This window comes from Rosa rugosa, chromosome 3 (assembly GCF_958449725.1).
Source record: "Rosa rugosa chromosome 3, drRosRugo1.1, whole genome shotgun sequence".
Classification (NCBI taxonomy): Eukaryota; Viridiplantae; Streptophyta; class Magnoliopsida; order Rosales; family Rosaceae; genus Rosa; species Rosa rugosa.
This window is the reverse complement of record NC_084822.1, coordinates 19,097,487-19,109,699: the sequence shown is the minus strand read 5'-3', so window position 1 is coordinate 19,109,699 and position 12,213 is coordinate 19,097,487. Positions and strand designations below refer to the sequence as shown.

Here is a 12,213-nt window from a genome sequence, read left to right as displayed (position 1 = left end):
TTCATTGGGTCATTTTTTAACTAAATTAGAAAACAAGATTATTAATCAATCTGGTGACACAAAAAACTGAAAAAGGTCAATTTTCAAAATTTCTCAAAGACATTTCATCTTTGGAACTAATCAATAAGATTAATTAGAATTCAAAGTTACGCTAACAGAATAAATATGATCTTTTTGACATAATTACCTAACATGTCGACAGCTAGAGTAAGGTACCCTACAACTCAACATGTCAATGGAACTGATTTTATGAAGGAAATAGTGTAAATCAACACGTAGCTTACTTTGATAAGAGTCATAATAAGAATTATGCATGAGTCACTCGCTCCCCTTATCATTAGCTCAAGTGGTAAGGGAGATTGGAAATTAGGTTAGGATTAAGTCGACTAGGTCAAAGATTTGATTTTTCTCCAATGTAAGAAAAATAAAATTAGTCCCTCAAAATGTCTGTTTGAAAACTTAACTAAAGAAATTTTAGGAAAATACGTGAAGATATTTCTTTTGTAGAAATAACTAGGGGTGTGCAAAACACGGTACAAACCGACCAAACCGGCCAAAATCGACCGTTAAATATGGTTTGGTTAAGGTTTTTTAACTTCAAAATTAAAAGTCAGTTCAATATTGAACCAAACCATTTATGAGCTGGGTTGGTTTGGTTTCTCTTGTACTTAAACCGCGAAACCCAAACCGACCGGTATGTTTGGAATATAATAATAAGAAAAAATTTAAAATTTATATACATAATAAATATATATATATATAATATATATATATATATATATATATATATATATATATATATATATATATATATATTCTTTTGTCCAGTTTGTTCTAAGTAAGTTCTAAATCTTCATTTATAACTTTATTCTTAGATGATTTACTACCATATTGAATCCAAGACCCAAAGACCTAAAACTCTAATATAGAATTGCTACAATTACCTTGATCCTTTCACATCACATCTCTCAATCTTTCATTCTCTAACCTTTAATGCTACCATATTAAGCTAGTACTGATAGCTATGCAATCAAATAAGTGAATCGTCACCTTTTCATTTTGGGTTTTGATTGAATTTTACTATGAAATTTTTGATAAACAACATGTTATTATTATATAGGTTAAAACCGTTTAACCGACCAAACCAAACCAGCTTTACTTGGATTGGATTGGATCGGATTAGGCTTAATTTTTTTGATGACCGGTTGTCCAAAATGCTTAAACCGCTCATTTTGGCATAGAGACGGTTTGGAATCAAAACCGATCCAACCCAATCCGTATGCAGCCCTAGAAATAACAAAAACAAAAACCTTATTGTTCCCCCTAGCTCAATATATGTTTTCTCTCACCTTGCCCTTCTTTCAATTTCAACTTGCAACATCGATCAAAGAACCAGTTTCAAAGTGCCATTGAAATAAAAATTAACACCAAACAGACCTACAAAATAAAATTAAAACCTCCCTAGTCATATCTATAGCTCTCTCCCTCCAACATCCAATTCAAACCTGTTGATATATAAAAGCTAAAAATAAAGAGTAAAGCTACAAGCCTAAAACTAAGGCTAAAATCTAAAACCTCCCTGAAAGCAACAAAAAATGTACAATAGCAGACCGGTTCAACTCGATCAGTTCAATAGAACTATTTTCCAATTCTAAACTATCAAAAACCCGGAATCATCTTGCTCATCCCTGGTTCCGGCTCACCGGTATCTTTCCTCTTCCTCATCTCCAAAACTTTTCGATGACTATTCGAGTGAACATCACCCGAAAAAGTCGGACTACAAGCCGGTCTATACTCCGGAAACAGCCGGCCGGACTTGTATCGAACCCCACACGCATTACACAGCGTCTTGGGTCCGAGTGGACCGGTTCTCCACTGCGGGGTCTTCTGAACTTGGCAATGGCTGCACTTCCTCTGAATCCCAACTATAACCTCATCACCGGTTTGAACCGCCGGCTTTCTCTTTTGCTTCTTGGCAGCCGGTTCTCCTGAAAACAACCCCATGTTGTGAACCGGGCTGGTGAATATAAGACAAGGCGTTGACAATGAAAACCCTGAAGAACAAGACGATGACGACGGCGAAGATAAACAAGGCGTTAAAGACGGTGAGTCACCAAGTGGGTTCCACAATGACCGAGACCGACCAGCTGGTCTGCAACGTTTGCTTCTGGCTTTGACCGGGACCTGCGAGGGAAGCCATGAAAGCCTTGACTGAGCCAGTCTTCTTGCCTCCGGTTCAGACCGGTTCTCTTTTAAAGCTTCCGGTTTTTGCTTGCTAACTGGGTGCAGAAGAGAGAGCTCCGAAACAGAGTCGTCCACAAAGTGAGAAACCCATTCAAGCTCTGCTAAATCATCATCCTGACAAACCCAAAACAAATCCACATTAAATTTCAGAAAAAAAGAAAGTTTAATACAATCGAACAAAAGTTGTTAAACATGCAAAGGTTGTTACCGGAACGGCGAGATGGCTGGCCAGAGTTGACTCGGTTAAGTTGCTGGAATTGGAATTTTCAACAGAGTCCATTGAAACAGAGTCTTTGTCTTCTTCTTCTTCTTCTTCCTGTTCTTCTAGTTCTTGTTCTTCTTCAACGGACCCATCTTCGAATTCGCCATTAGAGAAGTCAAGAAGGTCATCCACTGAGAAATCCTCACTGGGCACGCCGGAAATTGCAGTAGCACACCAAAGCTCCTCCATTAAAGCATGCTGGGTCGACTTTAAGGCCAGTTCTCTAAAACTCGACTTCAAGGCCCTTGCTTCCATGCACAGCTCCATTTTCTACACACCCAAAACCTCAACCATGAAAACCCACATATATAACACAAACAAAAAACTCACATATATTCCATTACTATAGAGCTGTACCTGGTGAGACGATGACGCTGATGATGAAGAAAGAAGGGGAAAAGGTGAGAGGAAGATGAAAGGTAGATGGGTTGGGTCAGATTTGGTTGGTTAAAAGCACTGAAATAAAGGCTAGAGTTATTGGTTTGTGTTTTTATGATTTTATCAACTATTCTATCTTCTGGTACTGCCTTTCTATCTATCTCTTCGTCTAGAGTCGACTCTGGTATGTTTATTTCACCAACTTGGGTTAAAAACGGGGGAGGAATTTTTAAACATTGATTTTGATTTTTGAAGGTGCTGGATTTAGCATGCGTGTGACATTTGGTGGAAGTTAGGCTGACTATTCTGGGTCATATAGGGTTGGCATGCTTGGCCTATTCGGACCAAATCCATGATTGCCGCCCCTTATGAGCAATGCAATGTGATTTGTCTGGTGACGGCTTGACCATGACCTGTGACCATCATAGATGGCTCCTTCTTCATTTCAAATCCATGGTTCCGACCGTTCCAATTTTTCCAAGGATCTTAGAATAGTCAATACCCGTCGAACAGTAATTCATTTCTTTTATTAGCAATATTGAGAGAAAATGTGATGGTTTCAAGTCGAAAAGTCAAGTCTAGCCCTCCATAGTTCGAGAGTCAATTTGTAGACTAAGTTTCGCAGACATCGACAATTCAATTGGTGTTCTAACAGTTTAAGTACGAATTACCTTAAAGGTCGGGCTGATCATGTGTCGACAAAGTGTCAACTCAGTTAATTTAATTGGTGTTCTAACAGTTGAAGTACGAATTACTTTCAAGGCCCAACTGATTATGTACGTAAGTGATATATTCGTCAATTTAAGTAAGAGTATGACTTGAAACGATAAAGACACTCATTATGTATCTAGCACATGAAATCAAATTTTGAATAAAAAGTATCGAAATTAACGGAGAACATGCACATTGACATTCTAAAATCTAAAAGTCTAAAACCATTTAAGATGTGCAAATGATATTCTAAATAATTTAACATATGCAAATTCAAATAATTACACTACAAAAAGAATTTTATTCTCAAATTTTTTAATTGCGTCGACAAGTGGGTTGTCGTTCTCGTAACTTAAACGGAAGTCAAGAACGTAATCGATGAGGAAAAACAAATGTCGTTTGTGTGCAGAATTCTTGACATAAGTTTTTCATAAATCAAAAGAAAAAATTAGAAAAAAAAAATGATTGTGTTTTTTGAAAAATTTGAATGTGCGGTGGGTGTGGCACTAATTGATTGACGGGTGCTATGGGGACTTAGTTGTTCACTTTGTTTGGCGCTGGGATGATTCAAAACGTTTGAGAAACCCACCCAAAGGAAACCGCCATCATTCGGTGTTTCTTTGTGGGTGACTTTTTTGTTTTGGAGACTTGCCACCAGAGTTGGCGTTATTTACGAAAATGCGAGGGTGCATATTGCTTAGCCGCGTTAATCGCGCCTGTTTTTCTGGTCAATTTGCATGGCCTTCCCGCGCGTTACTTTCTAAGTGTGTAACTAGATTAATTGAAAAATGGAGTTTGAGGCCCACGCGTTTTTTAAAAGTAAGTGAAGAGTTGAATTGTTGTTGCTTAGAGTCGAAACCACGGAGTCTCCAAAGCAAAAGGGTAACATGCGTTTTGGTTTTTCTCACAGATTTTTTGGGGTAAAAGACTAAAAGTTTAGTGCTCCACGTCATCATACATGTTCCATAGCCATCCATTCTTTTTGGCTTCTAGTTGGCCCTTCCATTTGTTTTTCTTCCATTTTCTGATTCTTCTTTCCATTCATTTTTTTTTTTTTTTAAGGGGAAGACGACCGAATTGTATTACTCACTCAACGAGTACAATGAGAAGCCACAAAGCTTCTAATAATAGGAGGGACAAGCCCACTCCATGAAGGATTATAAGAAGAATGTAAAGCTAGTTTAGCTAAATTATGGGCAGCCATATTAGCTTCACGATACACATGTCTCAAGGAAGAACCCATCAACATCCTAAGAGAAAAGTTGATGTCCTCAATAATACGACCCAAGGATGAAGTCTCCTCCCCCTCAGCCTCAATAGCAAAAACTATACTCTGACAATCTGTCTCAACCATAATAGGAGAAAGATGACACTGTACTGCCAGGGAACAAGCAGCCCTACAAGTCATGGCCTCAACAATATCTGGAAAGGCAACAAAGTTGACCTTTAAACAAATTCCACCAACAATATCCCCCATAGCATCACGAAGAACCACTCCTACTCCACCAAATTTGGAGGAGAAATCAAAGGCACCATTCATCATAAGCTAAGAAAAAGAGATTATATTGAAATGAGTTTTAGGTAAGAAAATTCAGTTGTGGCTTTTGAAGAGAAGGTTATAATCCAATCAATTTTAAGAAACTTAACGTGAGAAACAATATGTGGTCGTAGCTGTTGATTAGTATTTGGTCTATTACAGTTGTGGTTAAATTTCTCTAAATGTCTCCAGTTTAATTAGTTTCTGACTTCTATTTAGTAATTCTTTTAAACTGATTAATGAGTATTCATACTATTAAAAAATATACATTTTTTAATCTTTTTAACGCAAAACATTCAACAATATGTTTCGACCTAGCAGAGCTCTGCTAGGGTTAGGAGAGCGCCGCCTTCGAGCTTGGCCTCTCTGTACCTTTCTTCATCCTTCGTGGAGTACACCTTCGGTACCCCCTTTGGGGTTGGCCAAATCTGTTCCGACTGTCGCCGTGATTTCTCTGTGGCAGAAGTTTTTCGGGCCTTCATGGCTGTCTGGCTTGGAGGCTTGTGTTTTATCAGATCATTCTCTTGCTGTGCAGGCCCGTGCAACCCCATTGGAGGCGACGTGTTGCGGTGGTTCGTCTAGGCCTAGGCGAGCGCGACTCAAACATCATGCTATGATGATGGCGGCGACGCTGGCAGATCTCGGAGGACCTTGGTGGGCGCAGTTGACGACTGGGCGAATTTCCGTGTCGGGTCAGCAGCAATCTCGACATGGAGAGCTTCTGGCTGTTCGGCGTCTAGATGCTCGGCTCTCCATTTGGGTCTTGTGGCAAGACCAAGGTGCGGCGGTGACAGAGAGATGCAGAAGAGAAGAAGTCGGTGGTACTGCAGCAAGGAACGGTTGGCGCCAGTGGAGGTCACCATTGCTGGGTTTCTCCCTCCGGTTTGCTCTCCTCCCTCAGGCGAAGGCAGCGCGACGTTTTGCTTCAGGAGGAGATGACAGCGGACGTAGGGCTGAAGCCAGGGTGCCCAGATCAGATTAAGGTGGGCTTGTGATTTTGTCAAGTTTGACCCGTCTGATTTGATCACTTTGGATTTGGGCCGGATTTGGATCCGTATTTGGGACCCAGGTCGTATTCAAATCCGGATCTTAGATCCGAGACAGCTGCTCATGTTGATCTGGTATTTGTTCTGGTTCTTGGGAGTTCGTTTGCTAATTTTCGAGTTTTTGACACCCTCGGTTACTTTCAAGCTCCCGGTGAGCGAATCACCTCTCCTAGGTGATCATATCACCTGTTACGGTTACAGTTACTATTATATTTACACTGCTTTCGTGACATATGCAGTGCAGCGATGTCGTCCGACATCAAGTCACATGGTTACCTTTCATTTTAGATGTGTCTGTGCATCTTGCTATCATTTATTGTTTTTTCTATTTTATAGATGCGTTTGTGCATCTTGTTATGCTTTATTGTTTTTATTTCGATGTTTTTGCATCGCTCCTTGTACTTCTTAGTTTCAATTAATATAGTTTGACGTCTTTCCCTTCAAAAAAAAAAAAAAAAAAAAAAAATTTGACGCAAGAATAAAATGGTAAATTTCATTTTACCTCATTGATTTTTACACTCTAAATCACTTGGGCTCCTATACTTTTAAGTTTTGGATTCATCACGGGTGCCATGAACTTGCCAATTTCAATTAATCTTGTCCAATCCTTGATTTTTTGCCAACTATGGTGTGATATATTTTAAAATTGCAGTCACATATGATATAATTTTACATATCACATTAGTGAATCATCATTATACAAGGGAGCCCATTTGAGCCACGTTAACAATTTTCAAAATACTTGACGAAAAAAATATCTACTGGACATATTGATTAAATTGGAGAGTACAAGGATACATGTGATGAAATTAAAAGAGCATGACTATAACTGATTTGATATGTAAAAGTTAGAGAGGTAAAATGAAATTAGGTCATAATAAAATAAAGGCCCATAAACCAGAAAAACTAACCAAAATTAACATTTATACTAAATTATTTTTCAAATAGAAGTGCCATTTCATTCGTTATGATTTTCGAGATCTGAATGAAAGTCTTACATACATACACTAAGCCCTAAGTATCGCTATAACTACCTTGCCTTTTTAGCTTGAAATGGTAATAAATTAAACCTAGTAAATAAAATAACTTCTTGATGGTCGTTCATACATTAGATACATGTACTCACTAAGATACTTAATTGCGATACGGGAAGCAAAGTATGGTCCAATATAAACGTATAACAAAATAGACAATCAAAAAATTCAACCTTACTCGAAAGCTCAACTCAATTAAGCGGACGTATTGCTAGATTTTTTCACTAACGGATGCCCCACCAAGTGCTAATATGGGGGTTGTCGATTGCTAAAGTATGGTCCAATATAAACGTATAACAAAATAGACAATCAATTCGACGTTACTCGAAAGCACAACCCTAATTAAGTAGTCGTATCGCTAGATTTATTCACTAACAGATGCCCCACAAAGTACTAATGGAGGTTGTCGATTGCTGCCTAGCATCCACCAGACCACCATTAGAGAGAGGCAAGGAGAGAATGAGAACTAAAAAGAACAGAAAACCCTAAGTTGCTTTTCTCAAACCCTATCAAAAGTAGCTAGTGTAGGGACGAAAATAATTTTAGATCTAGCATCTTCAATGATAATAAATATTAGTGAGTTAAACTGAAATTTAATGTTGATATTAAATCATTCCTTGGGAATTTTTTTATTCTTGTCCTCAGACTCAGTTTTTCTGTCACTATTTGTAGGTTCACCAGCAAAATCATGTTCATAATACAAAGAGCCAGATAGGGAGATAAAAAAACACAAAAGTTGGGCAAAACAAAACACAGCATTTCTTGCTTCTTCACTCCTCTCCTTTCTTTCTCTTTTTTACTGGCCTTCGGACTTTCCAATGCATATTGTCTACCTAATCATGCTTGATTTGATTCAGTTAGGTGTTGAAATAGTAGGTATTATCATCTCTTAAATTATTATACAAAAAAGGTCCTTGCATTTTGTTCCTAAAAGATAAAGAATTCAAAAGAAATCAAACCCTAAACCATGATCCAAACCCTATTTCTTTCAATTCGTCGTAGTGCCTTCTGTAAAGAGCAATTTGGCTCAGAGCTTTAGTAATGCCATGCCATATCAGTAAAGTCATTAGTTATTTATTATTAATTTATCAGCAACGAACACACACGCACTAATGCCAAAATCTTTGGATAAAATACGCAGCCACTCCCATCTTAAGCCATCTCTAGCTAGAATAGTGGGGGCTAAAATAGACTTGGGCTAAAATTTATCACTTAATAATTACTATTCATGCAAAAAGTAAGGGTTATAATTTTGACCATCTCTAACTCTTAAGCGTATAAATTTATACGCTTAAGGGTATGAAGCTAAAGCCATCATTCTCATGACAAGGCATATGAATGACGCGCTCCAAAATGAGTACCTCAATGAGGAAGACCCAAGAAAACTATGGGTAGAACTCGAGCAGCGTTTTGGCAACGTCCGTGATTCCCTGCTTCCAGACTTAGAAGTGAGATGGCATAGCCTCCGCTTCTGTGATTTCAAGTCTGTACTTGACTACAATTCAGAAGCATTTCGTATCAAGTCTATGATGGAATTCTGTGGACAGAACATCACTGATACGATGTTGATCGAGAAGACTCTCTCCACCTTCCCCGTCTCTGCATTGATGATAGCCAAAAACTATCGGATTGATGTCAATGCTAGACGTATCACAAGATTTCATGAGCTAATTGGTGTCTTGAACGTAGCTGAAAAGCACGACAACATACTTGTGAAGAACTATAACTCCAGACCCGTGGGAACCAAGTCAAATCCGGAGTCTAATTATAGTTGCGCCTCCAAGGGAGGACGCAAGGAGCGAAACCCTAAGAGTAGGGATAATTCTGGACGTTCTGGTCCATATTCTCGCCCTAAAGAGGAAGGAAATCGCCAAGATAGCCGTGCACGGAACCGTGGAGGGTAAACGTGTGAAGAGAGAGAGAGGCCAAGCCTCCGGTTATGGTGGTAACGCCACCAAAGGCAATAACCGTCTACAAAACGCTCCCAGAGCGTCTCGATCAAGGGAACCTGACCATAATGATGCTTGTCTCAGATGTGGATCAAGTGGACATTGGGCAAAGAAGTGTACTGCATCCCAGAACGTTGCAAACGCATACAAGATGCATCGTGAAGCCAGGGAGGCAAATTACATGGAACAAGAAGATCTCGATCTAAGGGTAGAAGACTACAAGGATCAAGACCCAGAAACTGGCGATTTTGATTAAGTCTTTTTATTTTCCAAGAGATGTAAGCAATTGCCATATTGTTTTTGTAGTAGATGCCAATGATATTAGTCTTTCTTCAAAGTAGGCGTACTCAATGTAAGTGTAGTGTCGAGGAAGGTTTTGAGATAAGTGGTACTTAAGCGAGCCTTGCTCCACCGACATCTCTCTACTCACCTGGTCACATTTGCATTGGAATTACCGAAAGGAGTTAGACGACTACCATTGTTTTGCATTAGCTATTTTATTGGATTAGATTTTCTTTGGTTAAAGAAACGATGATGTAATTCCATTTGGATTATTAATAAAAGTTGAGTTCTTTTCTTTATGACTCCTTTTTAATTACGAGCTTTTCTTTTAGGAATGGATGAACTTCAATGTCTTGCGGATAGTGCGACTACACACACCATTCTACGACATAGGCAATTATTCTTGGAGATGTTGCCTACAAATTCATCTGTGACTACGATGGCTGGGCCATCAGGTTTAGTTCAAGGACATGGAATGATCCAATTCCTTTTGCCCAATGGCACCTTGATTAAAGTCACTGAAGCTCTCTACGCTCCTAAGGCAAACCGAACCTTATTGAGTTTTAAAGATATTAGAGCCAACGGATTCCATGCGGAAACGCATAGTGAGAACGGAATAGAATTCCTTTGCATTACCTTTAATGATTGCGGAAGAAAGCGCATCTTAGAGAAGCTTATGTGTCAATCTAGTGGACTCTATGTCACTACAATTCGACCTATTGAATCCAACAATGTCATAAGAGAAAATCTCTTGGATTCAGACACATATTGGCTTTGGCATGACCGACTAGGACATCCTGGTCGTGATATGATGCTCCGTCTACTAAAGACTTCACACGGACATCCATTCTTCAGAGTGAGAAGAAGCAAGAATCAAAAATTGAATCCTGGACTTAGCAAAACCGCAACAATTGCAGCATCTGGCGCTGCAGCCGTCTTGGGGCGCCATAGGGCAGCCCAAGTCCCATGTGATGACGCCATCAATGGCGCCAACCATGAGCATGACGCCATGGTTGTTCCTCCCAATGGCCATGACGCCATAAACAGCCATTCCCATGGCTCCAACGCCATGATGGGAGATGTAGTCACACATTTTGCTTCTAATAGCGCTACAGATGCTCAGGCCCAACTAAAATCCTCATTGGTTACTTCTAAGGCCCCTCGCTCTTTTTGCAAAGCCTGTTCATTCGAGAAATTAGGATCGAGACCGTCCTACGCAAAGGATCCCAAAATACTCATTCCGTTCTTACAGAGAATCCAAGGGGATATCTGTGGACCAATTCAACCATCATGCAGACCTTTTAAATACTTTATGGTATTGGTTGATGCGTCGACATGCTGGTCACATGTCGCGCTATTGTCCACTCGAAATGCTGCTTATGCTAAACTCCTCGCCCAGATTATTCGTCTACGGGCTCACTACCTTGACCATCCTATTAAGTCAATTCGACTTGATAATGCTGGGGAGTTTACATCGAAAACATTCGATGACTATTGCATGTCACTGGGGATTGATGTAGAACATCCAGTTCCCCATGTTCATACCCAAAATGGTCTCGCAGAAGCCGCTATCAAACGACTACAGATGATAGCCCAGACATTGGTTATGCGCACCAATCTCCCTGTTTCTGCTTGGGGATATGCAATATTGCATGCGGCGACGCTAATTCGTCTACGAAGCACTGCAACCCAATCTTACTATGTGTTACAGCTAGTGACTGGGTACGAGCCTGATATCTCGCAGTTACGCATTTTTGGGTGTGCCATTTATGTGCCTATTTCGCCGCCACAGCGTACTAAGATGGGTCCACAACGACGAAGGGGCATTTATGTTGGATATAAATCACCAACGATCGTCCACTACCTTGAACCCTTGACAGGCGATCTCTTTACCGCTAGATTTGCGGATTGTCACTTTGATGAGACAGTCTTCCCATCATTATGGGGAGATAAGAACACATATGTTCAACAGGAACGAGATGAATTGTCGTGGTCTGTCCCCACTATGTCTCATCTCGATCCCCGTACCGCACAATCCGAACTTGAAGTGCGAAGAATAATCGAGCTCCAGAACGTAGCAGACACTCTGCCTGATGCGTTTTCTGATGTTGCCAAAGTGACGAGATCACACATACCTGCTGCAAACGTGCCTGCAAGGATCGATGTCCCAAATACTGGACATCACGCCACTCTTGTGACAACAAGAGATGGCGCCATTGCCCAACATGGCAATGACGTGGCATCTATGGCCGCAGGTCCCGCAAGAAAGCACGGTAGACCGATTGGTTGGAAGGATACTCGCCCTAGAAAGAAAGTGAATGAGGCACAAACAAATCCTTTGATCATCGATACTCAAAATCCGTCCCATGAGAATGTTCCGGATTATGGTTATGTCCAAGAGATATCATTGGGGGACGCCTCAATGTCAGAACCTATCCTTGAGAACATAGAGATCTCTGTTAATTACACTAGTGTACATGGGACGTGGGAAAGAAACTCCATCATCATTGATGATGTATTCGCGTATTCATTGGCGCGTGAGATTATTGAGACTGATGACATCGAACCACGCTCCGTTGATGAATGCCAACGTAGAGCTGATTGGCCAAAATGGAAAGATGCGATCCAGGCAGAACTTGATTCTCTAGCGAAAAGAAAGGTATTCAGACTAGTTGTGTCAATACCGCCCAACACCAAACCAGTTGGTCACAAATGGGTATTCGTTAGAAAGCGTAATGAGAAAAACGAGATTGTAAGGTACAAAGCTCGC

The 12,213-nt window shown here is 40.1% G+C and overlaps 1 protein-coding gene across 1 annotated transcript; it reads right to left on the bottom strand.

Moving 5' to 3' along the window:
• Nucleotides 1–1,380: 1,380 nt before the first annotated feature.
• Nucleotides 1,381–3,191, bottom strand: LOC133740005 (GATA transcription factor 5-like). The gene is made up of 3 exons (XM_062167834.1): nt 2,864–3,191; nt 2,453–2,776; nt 1,381–2,358 (listed from the first exon to the last, which is right to left on the bottom strand). The coding sequence occupies exons 2-3, from the start codon at nt 2,771–2,773 to the stop codon at nt 1,660–1,662; spliced, it is 1,020 nt and encodes a 339-aa protein (XP_062023818.1). The 5' UTR covers nt 2,774–2,776; nt 2,864–3,191; the 3' UTR covers nt 1,381–1,659.
• Between the last annotated feature and the right edge of the window lie 9,022 nt (nt 3,192–12,213).